Below are 21,835 nucleotides of genomic sequence, written 5' to 3'. Positions count from 1 at the left end.
TGTCGAATTGTTGGATTTTGAGGTAAAACCATACCTTATTTGTATTGTTATATATTATGTTGACGACTCACCAATTAAATATTTTCCATCTTATATTCTGCATAATTGGGTGTTTTTAAATAAACAACACCGTCAAAAACTATACTATAAAACTATATATGTTTAAGGGCTGGACAATATGATGACATAACATTGATAAAGCAGATTTAAACCTACCAATATTGTAGTTATATAAAATATTCACAGCCAGATTAGCTTTATGTATTTCCCCTGCGTCAAATCAGGCACATATAAATGTCAGGAAACACGACTCCTGGCTGCATGTCAATATCCATGGATTAGGTTTATTTGACAAGTTGTAAGAAACACTTTCGAGTCCAATCTTTAGGGTAATTCATTAGTTTTACTTGCGTTTTCGCCATTTCTCCTATTAATCCAGTTACGCAGCAGGTTCTTTTGCCACTCAGTCCAGCTGAGGGAGCGCGCTTTCGGCGGGAAAGTGACGTTGATGCATACCCTCTATTGGGGAAAATATTTTTTTAAGTGGACGGCAGACATACACACCTTCCTTTGGCATCTCTGAGGTTCACGATCTTTGCTCCCATAGTTTCAACAAGCAGTTGAGCAGCACCATCATGACCAGTAATTCTGTGGAGAAAGAAAAATGTAATGAGAAATGTGTGTTTGTACAGAAACACTAGATGGACAGATGAGGTTCACTCACAGTGCACAGTGCAGTGGTGTAAAGGTATTTCCTTCCTGGAAGCTTGATGGTCTATATTCAAGTAAAACTTCGAGACAGTCATTGTGCCCTTAATAAATAAACAAACAAAACTTTTACATGCCTTTTGTCATGGCCAAAGTTTTCTTTAAAATCAACATGAAATCAAAATTGACAATTCTTGTTTTTTATGGAATATTGCGGTATTTATTATAAAAGATGTATCCATGCACATCATAATTTTTTTCTCATTCATGTGCCTCATAATCTTTAGTAAAAATAACTTCCTATCAGTCTTACAGCGACATCTCTTCTCTAATGACGAGGGCGGGGCAACCTGTCACTCACATGAGATCCACCAATAGCAAACCACAATCATCCAATCAAAATCAAGCCCCGCCCAACATTTGTTCTTGTTCCAGAAGCTGTTTCACTTGGATATACGTCACAAAAGGGAAGAAAGTTTATCGCAACTTTCATTTCATGACGACTTTAAAGGGTTAGTTCACCCAAAAATGAAAATTCTGTCATTAATTACTCAACCTCATGTCGTTTCAAACCCATAAGACTTTTGTTAATCTTTGGAACACAAATGAAGATCTTTTTTAAGAAACCTGAGTTTCTTCCCCTCCATAAACACCTACGCAACTGCGACTTTGACGCTTCAAAAGTTCATACAGCGATCGTAAAATGAATCCATATGAATCGAGTTGTTTAATCCAAATTTTCTTACTTTTTATCACTTTTTTTGGCTTTCATTCACATAAAAACATTCATAAACACACATCATTTGTGGTAAACAAATGGAAGCTCAAGCATGTTCGCTTGATGTTTCAGAACCAATGAGGTTCATTCTCGTGTTACGCATCACATTTGAGCTTCCGCGAGAATGAATGAGGTTCATTTTTGCGTGTTACGAGCTTCCGAGTGTTTGAGCTTCCACGAGGTTTGTTCTTGTACGTCGATCGGGTTCGGTTGAGCTTCTGTTTATGTTTGCTGATCAATGTTATATGTAAATAAAAGCCAAATTTCAATCTGTTCATCATATAAAGTGATTTGAGTGATATAAAGTGATTCATACGGATTCGTTTTCTGATCTCTTTATGAACTTTTTTAAGCATCAAAGTGTCGTAGGGACAGAAAGCTGTCCGATTTCATCAAAAAGATCTTCAGTAATTAATGACAGAATTTTTTTATTTTTGGGTGAACTAACCCTATAATTTTAGGCAGCAAATGAGAGATTTGTTATTCATTGATATGTCTCATTGATGTTCCTCCATTGGTCTAGCATTCATTAAAGGTTGTAGAATGAGATCTTACCATGGTAAGCAGCCCAGTGAGTAGGTGTGTAGGCACTGTAGTCTAGCAGAGAGTCGAGCGGGTCTGAAAGTGATGCTGCATCAAGTAAGGGCCGTAATAGTCCTGCATGACCACAAGAGGAAGCCAAATGCAAAGGGCTTCTGCCATGAACATCCCGGCACAGAGCGAAGGCTCCATGCACCAGCAAAGCTGAGACACACTCTTCATTACCAACTACTGCCTGAAATACACAGAGGAGACTGAAATTCAGTTTGCTTTACTGACACTGCATAATCGTTTTCAAGAGCTTTTGGTGTTCTTATCTTTCATTTTGTACTACACTATAAAAAATGTTTCAGGTTTTTTTTTTTACATAAAATGTTGAATTTAATGAAATTTTTGTAATTGTTTATGAAAATAATTGTTTGAAAATAGTGTCAGACTACTTTAAAAACATTTTTTTCAGTGTAGTACCAGAAGAAACCCATAATGAATGCAAAAGTTATCTGATCAGCCATCTAAACAGAGCACTTCACCCATTATGAACATTTGGTCAACACAATGCTGATGTAATTTGATGATGAAAAACAGTCATTTTCACACAGGTTTGTTTTGCTATCTCAGTGAGGACTCTCCATAGGCGTAATGGTTTTTATACTGCCATACACTATACCCCTACCCTAACCAACCCATCACAGAAAACTGTCTGTATTTTTACATTTTTAATAAAACATTGTTTAGTTTGTTTTAAAGCTATTTTAAATATTAGGACTTATGAAATGTCCTCATATTTCATGTTTACGTTGTAATACCAGTGTAATACCCATGTCATTATACAAATTTGTATCCTCATAAATCACAAAAACGTGTGTGCACACACACAGTAAATAGATAAAATATGACCCTATCACCCCCAATTGTGGACCAAAATGTAACACAACACTCAGTGACAGCTGTCCACTCATTAACCACATGCATTCTGGGTTAGTGAACCATCCAATCAATTCCCCATGGACAAAATCAAGTCCCGCCCAACATAACACTTTCCAAAAAGTCCTGTTCTAGAAGCCGTTTCACTTGTACAATAGGAAGGAAAGTACTATCACAACTTCTGCTTCATGCCGACACACAGCAGTTGCCTCTGTGAAGACACAATGCAAGCGTGACTGACTTCTGCTCATGTCTGTAGTTTCACACCTGATCTAGTTCAGAGCAGGTCGAGGCAGGAGTCTGTTCTGCAGAATTTTGGCCCTCAGGGAATTTTCCCAGAATGTTCTGGCAAAGTTATGAACAAACGTTCTTCCAGTTAAATTAACTAATGCCAGTTCTGGCAGTTGACGTCAGTCAAGCTCGCATCAGCTGACTCCCAGGTGACTCACGTCTACCTATAGGAATACGACACCTATCACAGCATTTATATATAAGCTCTTCAGTATTATCAGCAGCTATCGCATTTCTCAAGAGCTAATTACCCTCCTCCATCCCAAGCTCCTCCTCTCTTCAGTCAGGATTGGCCTTATGATTCCCCTGAATCAAACTAATTCTTAAAATATGTGTACATGTTAAATTATTGACCTTAATGACATCTGCATATGTTGGTTCTGTTCTGTTTACCCTAATGGAACCCCCCTTAGGGTAAACAGAACAGAACCAACATATTGCTGCTCTCTCTGCTCTTATCTAATTCAGATTTTTTTGTATAGCTGTTCACATTGTAGTTTTAAATGTGGCTAATATCAGATTTCCAGTGTGAACAGATCATGGTTCTGAACTGATCTGTATGTGTAAAAGAATGATACAAACAGGGTTGCTAGGTTTTTAACCACAAAATGCTTCTCAAAAAATAGCCCAAACGTGTTCCGTGGGGTCTCCTGGTAAAAATCGCGTTCCGGGGGTTAAATATCACGTTAGTGTGGTCGCTTCAACACACAGAGTTGCAAAACAACCCACGGCAACAATGAAAAAGTAACACAATTCTGTTGGAAAATCGTGGAGTTGGCAACAGAGAGCGTGCTGTCATACACAAGTAAACACGGAGGGCATTACGCAAGTAAGCGATTACGCATTTATATATAGTGTAATCTGCCGTGGAAGCCAGCAAAATTCTGCGCAGGCAATATTAAAAATAAAGATGTGACAAGTGACATTTTTATGAAATGATCATTTATGTTTTGCTTGTATTATAGAGCTGTCTCTGTAATACTTACGAGTTCTGACACATCACTGCCCTTCTCCTGACTACCTTTCGCAGCTGTCTTGATAACGTTGGGTATGTCAAATCTTTGAATAGACTCTCATGAGCGCAGAATCGATGTAAAAATCACATGAATTTCGACTGTTCACACTGCGGTCGCATTACAAATCATCTGACCAGTATTGTATTTAGTATCACATATGGCACAAACCGGAATTGAAAAGAACAGATTCCATGTGGTTTGTACTGTTCATACTGTCATGGGGAAAACAAGATATGCGTCGCCATGTGGCAGAACCTGATTTTGCTGAGTTCAACATGTTCCTGGGTCAACATTTTTGTTGATCCTGGAACAACATTTAAATCAACCAGATTTGAAATCAGATTTGAGGGACAAGTTTACAGATTATGTCAAGTTTAGGCTTAAAGGTGCTATCGAACGTTTTTTTACAAGATGTAATATAAGTCTAAGGTGTCCCCTGAATGTGTCTGTGAAGTTTCAGCTCAAAATACCCCATAGATTTTTTTTAATTGATTTTTTTAACTGCCTATTTTGGGGCATAAATAGAAATGCCGATTCATGTTGCGGCCCCTTTAAATGCTCGCGCTCTCCGCCCCCGGAGCTCGCGCTTGCCTTAAACAGTGCATAAACAAAGTTTACACAGCTAATATAACCCTTAAAATGGATCTTTACAAAGTGTTCATCATGCATACTGCATGCATGCATCGATTCCTGTGAGTATAGTATTTATTTGGATGTTTACATTTGATTCTGAATGAGTTTGAGGCTGTGCTCTGTGGCTAAAGCTAACATTACACACCGTTGGAGAGATTTATGTTTAAGTTATGTTTATGCATTATACAGACTGCAAGTGTTTAAAAATGAAAATAGCAACGGCTCTTGTCTCCGTGAATACAGTAATAAACGATGGTAACTTTAACCACATTTAACAGTACATTAGCAACATGCTAACGAAACATTTAAAAAGACACTTTACAAATATCACTAAAAATATTATGTTATCATGGATCATGTCAGTTATTATTGCTCCATCTGCCATTTTTCACTGTTGTCCTTGATTGCTTTCCTGTATAAAGTCTGTTGATTCAGCTGTGCCCTTGTGTAATGCCTTTCATAATGTTGGGAACATGGGCTGGCATATGCAAATATTGGGGGCGTACATATTAATGATCCCGACTGTTACGTAACAGTTGGTGTTATGTTGAGATTCGCCTGTTCTTCTGAGGTCGTTTAAACAAATACGATTTATATAAGAAGGAGGAAACAATGGAGTTTGAGACTCACTGTATGTCATTTCCATGTACTGAACTCTTGTTATTTAACTATGCCAATATAAATTCAATTTTTAATTCTAGGGCACCTTTAAAATCATGAATTGGTGCTTCTACATCAGTGTTATTCATCTATCATTTCCCTCTGATTTTTGGGATAACTTATGGGTAGGGTTAGGTTTAGGGGTAGGAATTGGGTTAAGACTAAATTTTCAGACTAGAATGTTGTTCCAGGATCAACAAAATATATTGACCCAGGAACGCATCTAACTCAGCAATATCAGGACGTGAGTCACATGTGGGCAAAAAAAAAAAAAAAAAAACAGATTTGGGCCACATTTACCTGCAGAACAACATAGCCATAGGGACGCAGCATCTCATTTCCTACTATGGAAACCAGAGTAATCAATACGTTTCTACCACAGCATTATAAACAAACACTTTGCCAACAGCAATTGTGCTGCCTCATTATGAAAAGACAGTATTTTTTGGGTGGTGTACAAAAATTATGGATATTCTGGAGTAGGCCTGCACGATAAATCGTTATAAAATCGCGATCTCGATTCACCCTGTTCACGATTTAATTTTTAAATGACTTCGATTTAAAAAAAATAAAAAATCAGCCTTTATTTTGAAAGGACCGCTCTCACAGGGCTTCACCCTCAGCCAACGACAAAGCGCCTGTTCACACCAAACGCGAATAGAGCGTCTGGCGCGAATGATTTCAATGTTAAGTCAATGTAAAGACGCGTTTACGCGCGTCTGGAGGTCTCACGGCGCGGAAGACGCGAATTCGCCTCATTCGCGCGTCAGCCAGAGATTTATGACACAAGTTCATACTTCAGACAGGAATAAAAAGGAGCTCGCTTGGAAGAGTGTCGGTGAGGAGATTGGGCTACCTGGTAAGTTGTAAATACACATTTCACTTTTGAGTCACGTACAAGTTTATCGACCCGCAGCCTTCCCGCGACGCTGACCCCTACGCCGCTGTTCTGCTCTCCAGAGCAAATACAAAGCGGTGGCTCTCTCGATGAACGCACGATCAACATCAGCCATCTTGCAAACAGACAACCGCCTAGCAGTTGCCCCTCACACAAGAAGCGGATTTCGCCTCGGACGCGTGTCAATTTCGCTTCAAACGCTTGTTTTTTACGCGCGTCTATTTCGCTCTAGACGCGCGAATGCATTCAAAATGTTCAAGTGGCAAACTAGACGCGGTAGACGCGAATTTGACTCTCTATTCGCGTTTGGTGTGAACGCTAGTCTCGTGTTTCACTCGTCGAGCGAGCGCGGTAGTTCTATTCATTGAAGCCTCTATGTTTACAGGCTTGTGGTGATGTGCAATGTTCTATAGGTGCCAAAACAAATATTTTTGGTACGTTACTTCCAATTTGTTTTGTTTTGTCATGGTTCATGTGTGCTATAAACATTACATTTCATGAGAAAAAAAATCGTTGTAGAGAATCGTGATATCAATTCTAAGCTAAAAAATCGTGATTAATATTTTTCCCAGAATCGTGCAGGCCTATTCTGGAGTATGTTTAAGTCGATGCACAATTTGGCATTTAAAAGCGAGATGGTTTACTGGTTTACTGATCCATTATGACAGTAGGCAAAGCAAATCTTAATCACACACTGGATATGAATGAATGTTTCAGCTGTCATAACAGAATGTGAAATGGCTTGTAGAGCCAGTCTATTTACAGAGTTCAGTAGCCCTATTTTTGTCTTCAGTCCAGTCAGTAGTTACAAAGTAGAAAAAGCACTGCTATAATAGGTCGTGGAACCAGTAGGGTCATCGTCCCACTTTGGCATGTGTCAAATGTCACACATTGTGAAAAAAAGTGATCCTGATTTAATCGAAGTCACCTGTTTGGTACTGTAGGTTACACAGCCTATTGCAACAAACTACCTGTTCGTTGTGTAGATTGATTAATAGTCATGTGATGCAAACAACAGATACAGTCAGGAACGTGTGAGCTGTGAATACAAGCAACAAGGCAAAACACATTTTAGTGGAACAAAGAATTTTTTCTTGTTCTGATATATTTATGCATTCAAAAAGTTGTGTGGAAAGAGAAATGAGAAATTCCAATTGAAACTTAACTAGTGAAATAATTTGATAATTAATTGTATCTTGTGGATTTAAGCAGGTGTGTAAACTGCAGAAACACTGTGTCTGTTCTCCATCACATTAGCAGAATAACACCTCATTAAATATTACGTTCACAGCTGAAACTGTAAAATGAAAAGGCATTGCAATTATACCTTGATTAAATGCACTGACTCAGACCACCTCCAAGAGAGCTTTAAGTGATCTGTTCACAGTGCATTTGCCGGTCACTTACTATGAGAATCTCAAGATCCGATCACAGAAAATGCAGGTGTAAAGGGCAAAACCCTTTTCCCAAAACCCCCCTTCATTCCTTTTCACGGCCAATGACTACTATAATTAGGCCACATGTGTTGAACCGTCCTCACTATAGAGCTTAGATCTGCTGACGTCTTCACCACATTTAAGCCCAAGTGTCCCACTAAGCTAAGTTCGGAGATGATTTCAAACTGCAATGTCTGTTGCCAAATGTGAAACATAGAAGAGCTGTTAAAATGGAATAGGATTAGTTATGTGCAATGATAGGTTTGTAGGGCTGTGTAAAGACCAAGAAATACGATGCACTTTTGCAGAACCGGGTGCACTGCCAAAACTCCTTAAAGAAGACCTATTTAACATTTCATCTCTCTTTAGTGTGTAATGTTGCTGTTTGATCATGAAAAAGCTCTGTGAAGTTACAAAGTCCCTCCAGTGGGATTTCTTCTCCATATCAGTGTCAGTGTTTCTGAACTCCCTGAAACGCCTCCATTGTAGTCTTGAGTTTTCTTCCAGGAATGAACATGTCATAATATTCCTCATTTAAATAATTCCCGCCCAATGCATACGCAAAATAAAGGGGCGGGGCTTAGTTAGTTAGCAGTGTGTTGAAACTCAAGGTTATGGTAAGGGGCGGGACATTTCCCAAACACGCTCGAGGTGGTTGACCAATCACAACACACTGATCAAACCGACCAATCAGAGCACATGGTGCTTTTCAGAAGGAGGGGCTACATAGAAATGGGAACTAAACAGGGGTGCGTTTCCCATACAATGATGTCGCTTGCTGCCTAACCATAGTACGATGCATTGTCGAAGAAATCAACTAGCTAGTCACGACTGTTTCCAGTTGTTGCAAATTTGTACCACACTGGTTAATGATGTCATGCAGGTGGTGAAGTAATAACTTATTTTAATGAATCAGTTTGAGATCGAATAAATGCCAGATCTTTGCTATAAATTACAGACATGACATCAGAGGACTAATTCAGTGTGTTTGCTAGTTTGCGTCCGGCGCCGTTCGCGTTTTCCCGTTCAGCGCCACGTCCTTAAATTAGTAAATGCATTTGCGCCAGTTAGTGCGCCCATGGGCGTGCTGGTCTAAAAAAGAGGTGTGTTCAGGGGCATTGCCGGCGCATTGCTATTTTAAGGAGCTGAAAAGACCAACTCAAACCTGGTCTAAACTCTAAAGTCAATGGCGCAATATTTTTTTGTTAGCGCGCGTTGGTAGAAACTGCACCTCTGGGCGCGTCCACAGTGTGTGTTGACTTTGCTTATTACACACAGGGATGCGCATCACACAAACATGCCAAATATTAAAAACAAAAGGATTACAGTGTAAAAGAATATTATTGTGTAGGCTACATAAATATAAAAATGTAATGATGAATAGACATTGCGTGTATTAGAATTAGGCTACCTATTTTCAATTCAGCCTATTACTACTTATAATGATGAACGAAACTGGCTAATTAATTGAACAATCGTGCCAATACACACACATATATATTAACTGACTCATCGTGCAGAGCTATTTGAAAGCCTGCATTTGCAAACCCGCTTTAACTTCATGCACGAGCAGATCGCTTTCTTCGCTTTTCCACCAACAAATTCCGGCATGTAAATAGCAATCCGCCATGGAGCGAGCACATCTCGCTCTTAAAGGGAATGGGAGATGACACTCTGATTGGTTTATTGAACGTTACGCCCATTACTCATTAAGAGAATAGGGACATCCCATTTCAAAAATATGCCCCGGCACACGGACCGCTTTTCCGTCGTTAAAATAGCAAAAGTGGATTTGGACACGCCCTGAGTGCACCTGCGCCGTGCGCTTTACACTTTGCGTTTAGATCGTTAAAATAGGGCCCATAGACTGAAATGAATATCAGCTTGCTTATTTTGGTTGAGATAAGGATTGATTAAATCCACGTTGTGCAAACGATGATGTTTGCGAATGTTCGCTGGAGCTATGGTTTCAGGAAACACAGACTCGTTGAATTGTGCTGATAACGATAGAACTTGCAATCAAAGTTCGCTAACAATGCTTTTGGGAATTGCATCCCAAAGCGTTACTGACAAACTGGGAAGACAGGAGCTGCAACAATGTCAAATATGGGAAAAATAATGTGTTTTTGAACATTCAAGCATGAAAACCTGTTCTAGTAGAGCCCAAAATCAAGACTTTATAAAAAGTCAAACGGCCTCTTTAAATTATATTTCCAAATTCCAGCACAATACTGTGTAAATATTCAGATCCACAAACCAAACAAATGCATACATACATACAGTACATAAACTTACTGCGCGATGTAACGCAGTACGGCTTCTTCTGTCTCCAGTGTCCGGTTTACTTCCTCTCTCAAGCAGCATGTGGACACAGTCAATGTGACCGCCCAGTGTAGCCAACATCAATGGAGTCCTACAGATACCAGATAGCAATACTTCAAACAATGCAAAAAAGGAAACAGAGAGAGAAAGAGAAAGATGGGAGGGAAACAATACAACATATTAATGTGTCTAAGCTATGTCAAGCTATATCATTGAAATGAATGTTGAAATTGCACTTACTGTCCATGTACGTCCATGAGGTCAATTATGTCATTTTTTTCAGCTCTTTTCAACAGCATGAGCAGGGAGTCAGTTTGACCATTGGCAGCTAGGAGAATAAATTAATAGATTAAATCTAGTTCATGTTTTTGTACAAATTTATAGTTCAAACCATCCCACAAAAGCAATTATTTAAGGCCTAAATGACCTTTAACAAACCAAACACTTGACAACTTGTCTGTCACAACCAAAATCAGTAAAACAATGTTTTGAAAACTAGCTTCGATCTAACAGGGAATGTGCGCAGAACTTAACTTAAAGGAACACTCCACTTTTTTTTTTAAATAGGCTCATTTTCCAACTCCCCTAGAGTTAAACAGTTGAGTTTTACCGTTTTCTAATCCATTCAGTCGATCTCCGGGTCTGGCGGTACCATTTTTAGCATAGCTTAGCATAGTTCATTGAATCTGATTAGACCGTTAGCATCTCCGAACTTTGCTGCCGTACCATGGGTGCAGCAGGCGCAATGATATTACGCAGCGGCTGTGACCCTGTTTGCACAGGGAGCGTGCCTTGCAATCATGGAGACATTTGTGAGAGGCGCTGCCGTATATAATTGCGCCTGCAGCACTCATGGTACGGCAGCAAAGTTCCTTGATTATTACGCCTGAATGAGAGTATAGTTCCTAGCCATATCGGCCTAGAAAATCACAAGTTTTCATTTTCCATTGGTCTTAGTACACAATGTAACTACAGAAGAGTCAAGTTTTAAATAGGAAAACTATTTAAACTCTTTGGTCATTTTTGAGCGAGATGCTAACGGTCTAATCAGATTCAATGAACTATGCTAAGCTATGCTAAAAGTGGTACCGCAAGACCCGGAGATCGGCTGAATGGATTCGAAAACGGTAAAACTCAACTCTTTAACTCTAGGGGAGTTGGAAAAAAAAAATGGAGTGTTCCTTTAACTTCACAACTCAAAGTTATGAACAAACATTATTCCATTATTCATTATAGATTATTCGTTCAGTTATTTGGTCTTTAATAATGTTCTCAAATCGTTAGCTCAAAAAAGTTATTTATACATCATTCATGGAACATTTTTTCGGAAATGTTTCAGTTGGATGTTTAAAGGTGCCCTAGAATTAAAATTTGAATTTACCTCGGCATAGTTGAATAACAAGAGTTCAGTACATGGAAATGACATACAGTGAGTCTCAAACTCCATTGTTTCCTGCTTCTTATATAAATCTCATTTGTTTAAAAGACCTCCGAAGAACAGGCGAATCTCAACATAACACAGACTGTTACATAACAGTCGGGATCATTAATATGTACGCCCCCCAATATTTGCATATGCCAGCCCATGTTCAAGGCATTACACAAGGGCAGCCAGTATTAACGTCTGGATCTGTGCACAGCTGAATCATCAGACTAGGTAAGCAAGCAAGAACAAAAGCGAAAAATGGCAGATGGAGCAATAATAACTGACATGATCCATGATATCATGATATTTTTAGTGATATTTGTAAATTGTCTTTCTAAATGTTTCGTTAGTATGTTCCTAATGTACTGTTAAATGTGGTTAAAGTTACCATCGTTTCTTACTGTATTCACGGAGACAAGACTGTCGTTATTTTCATTTTTTAAACACTTGTAGTCTGCATAATTCATAAACACAACTTAAACATAAATCTCTCCAACAGTGTGTAATGTTAGCTTTAGCCATGGAGCACCATCAAACTCATTCAGAATCAAATGTAAACATCCAAATAAATACCATACTTACGCAATGACGAAAACTGTGTAAAGATCTATTTTGAGGGTTATATTAGCTGTGGGAACTTTGTTTATGCTGTTTAAGGCAGTCGCAAACTCGGGGGGGGGGGGGGTGTTGGGGTTGAGGATTTAAAGGGGCCGCAGCCTGAATCGGCGCATGTTTAATGATGCCCCAAAATAGGCAGTTAAAAAAATGAATAAAAAAAAAATCTATGGGGTATTTTGAGCTGAAACTTCACAGGCACATTCAGGGGACACCTTAGACTTATATTACATCTTTTTAAAACACATTCTACCTTTAACTTTTTTTAAATGTTACTACTTGTTTCAGAATGATTAAAGAACATTCAAATGTAACTCCCATAATGTTTCAAAATGATAAAATGGAATGATTCCTTAACATTCATACCCCCCCCCCCTCCGAAAAAAAAGTTACTATACTGAGCAATATACTGTAAGTGTACTGACTTTACTGACTTAACTTTTCATAATCATTACAGTTTCACAAACTTATTTTTTCCTTCACAAGTTAATATCCATACACACCTGAAGCATGTAGGGGTGTCCACCTGTGGATGTGCTCCCTGATGGCATACGAGGCTCCCTGAAGCAGCAGCAGCTCCACACAGGGGCCGTGACCTCTCAGAGCAGCCATATACAGAGCCGTATGACCCCTGGAATCTTCCAAGTTCACATTAACTAGTGTTTCGGAGAGCACCTGAAGAGCTTCAGTGTGACCGTTATATGCCTGACAGAAACAATTGACCAGGGTTGGGCAAAATTCATAACTTAAGAATTGTCTATCAATTCATATTGGATTACAATTCAAAGAAATTCAACAAGCAATGGCATCATTTTTTTTAAACAATGGCAACTTTCAAATGAGGCTTTGTCTAGCCAACACTGAAGGTTTGTCCCTTTCTAGTTAAAAAACAAATACACTTGTAGTAGTTACATAAATTTCAGTTAATTTTAATTCTACTTCAATTCACATTCAAATTGCAATACTGACTTCATTAGAGAGAGAAAGAGAAAGAGAAGGAAAGAGATAAGACTACAGAGAGTGAATACTCACCGCTAAGTGTAAAGGGCTCACAGGAATGCAAGTCTCCAGATCTTCCACACATTTAAAAGACATTTCTATTAACTAATAAAAAAAATATACATTAATAGTTCATTCAAAGTGACATACGAGATAAAAGAGTGCACTGTAGGCTATTCTACATAGAGAATAAGGTACCACAACAGTTTCTCAAAACGTTTTTGAATGCGTAATTGACAATTTGTGAATGTTAATGCATTAGATAACTAAATGCCAAATAAAGTGGCATCAACATACAAATGATGATAGAGATGTTCTGAGAACTAACTTTACAATGCCAAACCAAGTCTGGCCAGTCATTTCTCCTCAGGTTTGACAACAACAATATGTCTCAATTCTTTTTGTATTCAAAGAAACAATACTCGTTTAATACTTGTTTAACATTTTAACGCTTTATATATTTTTATCATTTCTAACCAACAAACTTCTTTTTGTGAAATGGTTAGCCTGAAAATGTGTTCTGAAAATGCAGCTTTCTTTAAAGTCAGCATGAAATTAAATTTCATATCTATTATCTAAATGCATGTTATTACTATGATCTAAGTTTATTTGTTATATAATGCAATGCCATTCAATGGCTTATGTGTACAAATATATATATATATATATATATATATATATATATATATATATATATATATATATATATATATATATATATATTTATATATAATTACTTATGTAAGCATATGTAAATGTAAGGATTTTAAGATTTTTAAGTCAGTAAACTAATTGATTAATTATTATTAATAATAATAATAAAGTAGATCAAGAATCGTTTTGGAATCGGATCATGACTCCCAGAATGGAATTAGATCGGATCATGAGGTGACTAAAAATTCCCACCCCTAATGGATGGATGGATGGATGGATGGATCGATAGATAGATAGATATGGGTATAATTTAGTTGTTTTCCACTACACAGAATTAGCAGGAGTAAAGACATCAAACTTAATCTAAAAAAAGAGACTAATTCTACTCACATGTCCCATAATTCACATAATATAAGGTTTGACATGATATGAGTATTAGCAAATCTTTTAGTTTTCTTAACCTTTGTGATTTACCAATTTTAGGTTGTGTTTGTCGCCACGGGCAGCTGCGTAGTGGACTGGACTGAAGCCTTTACTGTCACGCACCGTCGGATCAGCACCGCTATGCAAAAGAAACTCCAAACACCTGTACGAACACACAACACATAAAGGGTCAGGTAGTGTTAAGCTTACTTATAGCCGATCATTTTAGATTCAAATCCCAAAGGATGCTTTACCACAGAGCCTCCTCATCACTATCACTGCTGGATTGTTTGTCAGGACAGTTCTGCTCAACTCTACTGGGAGAAAACATGAAGGTAAATCATATTTGAAATTAGTCGAATAAATAAATATTAATTGACACTTGAAATCTTGAGTACTGACCAATACTTTCATCAAGAGTTTTCCTTTTGTGTTCGACAGAAGAGGGTAAGTCATTTTGTTTGAAACAACATGAGGGTGAGTAAATAATGAAAGTATTTTAATTTTTGCTTCATCAAATTGTATTGTTATTTCACATGAACCATTTTGAATTAGGCTCTTTGTTTTGTTGGAACATGAATCATCTTTCAGGCTCTGGTTTATCCTTTTTCTCAGCCTCCATTTCTCTTATGAGTTTAACAGTTGCTGATGCTGAAATTGAATTGAATTTGAAAATCTCAATCCCACTTTTGATATGATGATAAAAAAGCACGTCACAATATTCCTCATTTAAATAATTGCCCAAGACATATGCAAAATAAACGGGCGGAGCCTGGTTGAGTTAGTTAGTAGTATGAGAAACTAGCAGTTATGGTAAGGGGCAGGACATTTCCCAAGTTTGAAGCGCTTGACCAATCACAAGACACTTTTCCAGTTGACCAATCAGAGAACACTGTGCTTTTCAGAAGGAGGGGCTTCACAGAGACAGCAACTAAACAGGGGTGCGTTTCCTGAAAGCATCAATTGGTGAACCATGGTCGTAAGTCCCATTGAACTCTATTGGTAACGACGGAACTTGCGACTATAGTTTGCTTTGGGAAAAGCACCCCAGGGCGTTATTGACAGGCTGGGAAGAGAGGAGCTGCTACAATGTCAAATATGAAAAAAAAAAAAATAAAAAACATGTTTTTTGAACATTCAACTATGAAAACCTGTTCTATTAGACCCCTTTGAAAAAGAGCGTAATATGGCCTCTTTAACATTTATGAGCCCAGCATTCACTATGGTGCAGTGAGGTTGTAATGATGATTCTGCAGAACAAAAGTAATTGTTACATTTTTATTCTGACTTACTACAACTGTCATTAAATGAGCTGAGGACCCAAAAGAAGAGGGCAATTTAAAAGTGTTTACTGAACAACAAAAAAAAGAGATGAGAAAAAAGCAGGTTAACCAGCTGAGTGCACAGACTGGGCAACAGGCCCATAACCAGGCAAGACATCCAAAGCCAGAGGAAAACTAGGGCAGCTGGGCAGAGAATGAGAACAGAGCTGAACAGGACTAGGCAAGACACAACTAGAAAACATGTTGGCAGCAAAAACAATCTGGCAAAGATACAATAGAGAGGACAGGAATAAATACCCTGTTGAAAAAAACAGCATATGCTGGTTAGGTATGTTTTGAAGAATGGCAGCTGTTTTGAGCTGGTTTAAACTGGTCCTTAGTTGGTCCTTAGCTGGTCATGAGCTGGTTTAAGCTGGTCAAGTGATGGTCGTAAGCAACTAGCTCCAGCTTATAACCAGCTCAGGACCAGCTTAAACCAGCTCATGACCAACTAAGGGCCAGCATAAACCAGCTCAAACCAGCCACATGCTTCAAAACATACATATGCTGGTGTTAGCGCCAATCTGATGGCAGAATTTTCCTCCACAAGTTGGAGACAAATTAGGGTCCCCATGTCAGAGTCCCCTTAACATGGGGAAGCTTAGGAAAGGGCATGAAGTTTACGGATCTTCCACAGTGAAAATCACCATACTCCCACTGGATGGGATAATCCCAGTGACAAAAACGAGGGCAATATGGGACCAAGGACAGGAGTAGATGGGGAAGGGCTGGAGCAAACCAACAGAAAGAGAACTGTTGGTTTTATTTTGCAAACAGACCGAACACGCTGCCATAATTCAACAAATGTCCTGAGCCATGGTCAGCCACCAAAGTCACTGATGGACAGCAGCCAGCATTCTGCTTGTCCCTCGTTTCCACTAAAATTACTCGGAACAATTTGTCCTAGGAACTTTTTTCCCCCAGACCTGTTGCTGATTGCGTTTCCATAGCAGTCCGGTGACGTAGGACTACAGGCAACTTTCCAGTTAGCAAACAACTCTTACTGCACGCACCACAACAGACTTTTAAAAATGGTGGTTGAAATAAAATGTTCAATCAGCATGTTCAGCACCTAAGTCCTACCTCCTTTTAAAAAGTACTACCTCCTTTTAAAAAGTACTACCTTGCGAGCAGGTACTTTTTGAGGGGAAAATTTTTACCTGGAACTTTATTTAGACCCTGGTTCCTGCGGTTGAAACACACCGAGTACCCAAAGTCCTAGTTCCTGGAGGGGAGTTCCTGTGGTGTAAACGTGTCTTAAGAGTGGAGGACAGTAGGTTCTGCAGACTCTGCAATGCAGACACAGGAATGAATGATCCTCAGAGCACCCCCCATGTGCCTCAAGTTGAGAAAGCATGGACGAAGTCAAAGCACACAAAGAAAAGAGCCCACTGGGACTGCCTCATATGGAAAAGTCTCTGGATAATTGTATAAGGGGGCACCTAGCTGGCTAAAATTAAGAAAAAAATTGCTGAAAATTGTCACACCCCAAGAACTGCTGAAGGGTTTTGCGGGATCCAGGAGTCAGCCAGTCAGAGTTGGCCCTTACCTTAGAAGGGTCTAAGTAAATTCCCTCCCCAGGAACGACAGAGCATGAAGAAATTCTTCTCCACCTCAACAAAGAGTTGATTGTCTAACAGCCGATACAGATTATCTATGCAGGAATGCAAGCCAACCTTTTTCAACCTCGGATCTGTGGAAGATGCACGGATGGCACTGTCTGTCAGAGAATCAGCCAAATACTTGTCCAAGGCTATGCACTAGGAGCGGATATTGAAAGGGGAAGAAGTGCCTCTGAGAAGACTGATGAAGTTTTACAGCTGGGCTGGTGCATGTGCTCTGGTCCGGCATAGACATTAGGTGGAAAGGAAGAAGTGATGGGCTTGTGACCGGGGGTACCACTTTAGCGTGACAACTGACTTCATTTGCTGCCACCAGGATTCTGAATTCAATTAGCTACAGACCGTTAACCCTGGCAAAGTGCAGCAACTTTCGAAAAGCCTTCCTTTTTAAAATTAAGAGCATTCAAAGATGTTACTCATCTACTCCTTGAACTCCAAGAAAACTTTCACAGAACTCAACATCAGCCTTCCAGACAGCAGCACCCCAGTCCTGAGCGCAACTGGACAAAAGTAATTATGAAGGCCAACTTGGCTCTGTCTGAGGCATATGTGATAGTCTGAGATGTGATAGATGGCCTCATGTGTGTAAGAAATCCACAGTTTGGGAGTTCTTAGAGGAGCAGCTGTGGCTGACAATGTGGCACCTGATCAGAACTGCACGCCAATTACCATGTTTCTTTGAAAATTTGAACAAACTCAAAGTGAAAGTAGTTGCGTTCATGCGTGCATATTTGCGTGCATGAAAACAAACACAAAATAACAGATTTGCACCATAGCACTCTCTGATAAAGCATAACACATCAAAAACAAGTATAAAACAGTGGTACACATCGGATGAGGCATTGAAATGTATGTTTTCATACGTCTCTACACAATTTCCTGGTGGAATTGATTCCAACGGAGATAACTGATGCAGCCAAGAGTTCAGTTTCAAGTAATTACTTCTTATAATCATTTGCACTGTTTGCATTTTTGTTGCACAAGATAATTTTCACAATTGTTTTCACTACTCGCTGCATTATTTGCATTTGCTGTTCATGTTCAGACTGAAATATACATTATATATAGAGAGTTTTCACCCCAAAGAATGGTTTTAAGGCAGTTATTTATATCTCTTGCTGTAGTGTGTCAGTAGGAAATATCAGTTTACATTTTCAAACATTCATTTTGCCATTAATTGTAATAATCCAGTGAGATTTTTGTATGCAGGAGCCGGTGCTCCACACTGAGATCTGATCTCACCACCATTATTGAATCTGTCTATGATTACATGAAGAAACAGATGAAACTGAGACAAAGTAAATCCAGAAGAACCAGTAGGTGGCGGTAAGTCACTGTCTTATTGAGTGAGTCATCGAGTCATTCATTCAGTAAGGAAGCAATTGGCTGTTTTCGTGGGGTAACTGAATCAGTGACTTACATGATTTATTCATGAAACATCGCTACATGTTGCAGTTCTGCTGTGGCATTTGTTGGAACTATTTTGTTGCTAAATCTAAATCCCTTAAATCCCTAAATCCCTTAATATGACCCTTTTGTTTGTTGAACTCTTATATTAAATCAGTGTCCTTTTCATTGTGAAATAACTGAACATAAACATACAAGCTTGATAAAAATGCTCATTTTAGAAGAAAATTTCAGATTGTACTTAGAGGCTTTTGCATCTGAAGTCTTCATTTGATCTTCATGCCCGTAAATTCTGAATTCGCCACTTTTACAAAGGTACATTGTTGAGAACGGCAGTAATGTAGCGTGATTTGCTAAGGCAGCATAATTTGCATGAAACCTATCATATGCACGCTGCTTGTGTGGATGTAGTCAGTTTTGATTGCGAGAGATGAGGTAATTTGATTGGATGCCATATAAATACATGCTCTCTCACAAAATTGTATGGAGTGTAGATTAATGTGACAAAAATGAAAGCATTTTATCATAAGGCTGCAACATTATAACAAAATGTGAAAAAATACAAGGGTCTGGCAGTGTGACAAGTTTTATACCTATGTGAGGTTTGGGCAGCAGCTGCATAGTGCAGTGGACTGCATCCATTCAGATCCAGTTCATTAACATCTGCTCCAGCTTTCACCAGAGCCACTGTGCACAGATATGAGCCATTGACTGATGTATAGTGCAATGGAGACCTGCAAAGGATTAAATGATAAATCTTTCTAGGTCACTGAGACATTGTAAGCAAATTTATGACATTGACAATTTTCCCTTATTTGTATTTAAGTACATAAACGCTCTTTGTAATTTCCTTAAACTATGCTGAGATCATCAGGTTTTGAACATGCAACTTGAGTGCATGTAGCAATTACAAAATATAATTTGTAATGGTATAATTAACAGGAGAATTTTCCCTAGTGGTCTCATACTTATGGACCCCACTGAATATGCACACAAGATTCACAATGTGAATATATAACAGAATTATTATTTTTGACAAATAAAGATTTTACCTTCCAAAGTTGTCCTTTTTACTTAAATCAGCACCACTGTTCAACAGCAATTTAAGACATTCAACATTTCTGTCAGTGAACAAATTGAAAAAAAAAAAAAGTATGAATACCAAAATAGTGTATACTAAAATAAAACTTACAAACTACTTCATAGTAACCATTTAGCATACCCTCCGGAAGCAGCTATATGCAAACATGTCCTTCCCAGGTTGTCCAGCGTGTTTATGTCAAACCCTGCTGACAGGAAGTATTTGTTAGACAAACATACAATACTAGACAAACATTATGCATTGTACATGATTTTGGATACAAAATGTATCTGCAAAATTAATAATGCATATGTCCCCTACTAGACACTGTATATGTGTATGATTTTTACCTGAGGAGAGTAACTTTCGACAACAGTCTGAAAATCCATAAAACACCGCCAAGTGCAATGGAGTCATCCCATTAATGCCTCGCCTACACGGTAATTGTAAAAGCGTAATTACAAATTAAATGAGAACTAAGAAAAATATATTCTCAAGATAAGCCGAAGATATGACAAGATTTAAACCATCTCATTTGTGCTTTAGCCAATAATTACTTTAAATTCATTCCAAAAGTCATTCTATAGAAACATTTAAATTTTAAAATACTTGAAAATACAGACCAAACCCTTAACTTTATGAATCCAGAAACATGGCAGCTAAATGGATTTCACATTGATTTTACACTGATTTAAAGAAAATGTGTGCCATATTTCAGTCACTGGTGTTGTCGTATACTGTTGGCAACATTAAAAGCATCAGAAATACCATCAATTTCAATGCATTGGCTTGTACTGTAGTCCATCCACCCCACTTTATGAAAAAAATCTGATAAAAAATGGGCATACTTTTAAATCTACTCCTGCCATGATGTATATAATTTTGGTCTGTCTTTGAGTTGTCCTAAGCCAGCGAACTGCACCAGCTGCGTTTGGTTTTGTCAAGGAGGGGAGAAGCGAACAAAGTGGATATGAACTCTAAAGTGTCTGTTCTACTCGAGGAGTCTGTGTGTTTAAATAGTTTTGTAAAGACACACCTGGCCACGTCCGCACCATTATTCAAGAGTATACTGATGAGCAACTCGTGACCATGTTTAGCAGCGGCGTGAAGAGGAGTATTACCAGATTTATCAACACACTCCACCTCTGCACCTACAAAACCAAAAAAAAAAAAAGAATTATATTACAATATTGACAGTTCAAAGACCATTGTTATGTTTGTCACAAATAAACTACAAGCCAGAAAGCATGATGGTGGCTCTCAGTTGCATTTCAGCAGCACAAACTGGAAAGCCACTTTAGCAGGCAGGTGGTATAAGGGGAAAGGGACATTCTGGAGATTTTGGCCAGTGACATCGGGGTGTGCACTGCTATCTCCTTTTTTTATATGAGGGGCGTCTGTGAAATTACGAACGCAGCCAAAATATTGCTGCTCATAACTGTGCTTATAACATGTATACAGATACATGCACAGTTTCTTCCATTATATTGCAGAACAGAGGTGTCAGAATGCAATAATACACAGGTCACTGCTTATGACAATTTTTTTTTTTTTTTTTTTTTTTTTTTAATTTTACTTTGAATGAATACATCTCATTGCATTGTTCTGGTTTATGAAATTAATAATATTAATAATAATAGTAATAAAATGGTTAATGGATTGGCCAACATGGCTTTTAACAGCGCTTTATAGCGTGTTTTTGCACTTTCATGTGGATGAACTTTTTTTTGAAAACTACATACCCGTGTACGTGTGGCCTAAAACACACCAGAGTAAATGGTGACAGAATTTGCTTTCTTTGTGACGGTTCCATTAATATTTGTTTATTATTTGTTGAAAACCAGCTGTATGCTGTATTTTTGGTGCTATTCGCCGGCTGTCAGGACTTGGGATTGATTTCTCTTTCCTCAATTCAGTTTTTCTGCATGTACTTTGTTTTGGGTTCCCACACAGAAAAATATATATGTACAAAAACTGACAAATATGTACCATATTATGTACCTTTAAAGTCACTAATCAAAATGAAAATTCTGTCATTAATTACTCACCCTCATGTCGTTCCACACCCGTTAGACCTTCG

At 38.4% G+C, this 21,835-nt stretch overlaps 1 protein-coding gene across 9 annotated transcripts in view; it reads right to left on the bottom strand.

Moving 5' to 3' along the window:
* ankrd52b (ankyrin repeat domain 52b) overlaps positions 1–21,835 on the bottom strand; it is a 39,638-nt gene that overhangs the window by 5,346 nt on the left and 12,457 nt on the right. For 4 of the 9 annotated variants that reach the window (XM_067388660.1, XM_067388661.1, XM_067388662.1 and 1 more), the window contains 14 exons: positions 20,792–20,906; positions 20,106–20,188; positions 19,897–19,960; positions 19,727–19,795; positions 19,268–19,408; positions 14,578–14,637; positions 14,375–14,486; positions 13,280–13,351; positions 12,751–12,952; positions 10,447–10,534; positions 10,180–10,297; positions 2,042–2,261; positions 725–812; positions 565–648 (listed from right to left, as the gene is read on the bottom strand). In XM_067388660.1, the coding sequence (XP_067244761.1) occupies positions 565–648; positions 725–812; positions 2,042–2,261; positions 10,180–10,297; positions 10,447–10,534; positions 12,751–12,952; positions 13,280–13,351; positions 14,375–14,486; positions 14,578–14,637; positions 19,268–19,408; positions 19,727–19,795; positions 19,897–19,960; positions 20,106–20,188; positions 20,792–20,906 (1,516 nt within the window). Of the gene's footprint in view, positions 1–564; positions 649–724; positions 813–2,041; positions 2,262–10,179; positions 10,320–10,446; positions 10,535–12,750; positions 12,953–13,279; positions 13,352–14,361; positions 14,487–14,577; positions 14,638–19,267; positions 19,409–19,726; positions 19,796–19,896; positions 19,961–20,105; positions 20,189–20,791; positions 20,907–21,835 lie in introns of those variants that run through there. The other 5 variants (XR_010895353.1, XM_067388664.1, XM_067388665.1 and 2 more) reach the window with 5 other exon arrangements.

The sequence above is a fragment of the Chanodichthys erythropterus genome, chromosome 6 (genome assembly GCF_024489055.1).
Source record: "Chanodichthys erythropterus isolate Z2021 chromosome 6, ASM2448905v1, whole genome shotgun sequence".
Classification (NCBI taxonomy): domain Eukaryota; kingdom Metazoa; phylum Chordata; class Actinopteri; order Cypriniformes; family Xenocyprididae; genus Chanodichthys; species Chanodichthys erythropterus.
The sequence above is the reverse complement of the archived record's forward strand: the minus strand, read 5'-3'. Positions and strand labels throughout refer to the sequence as shown.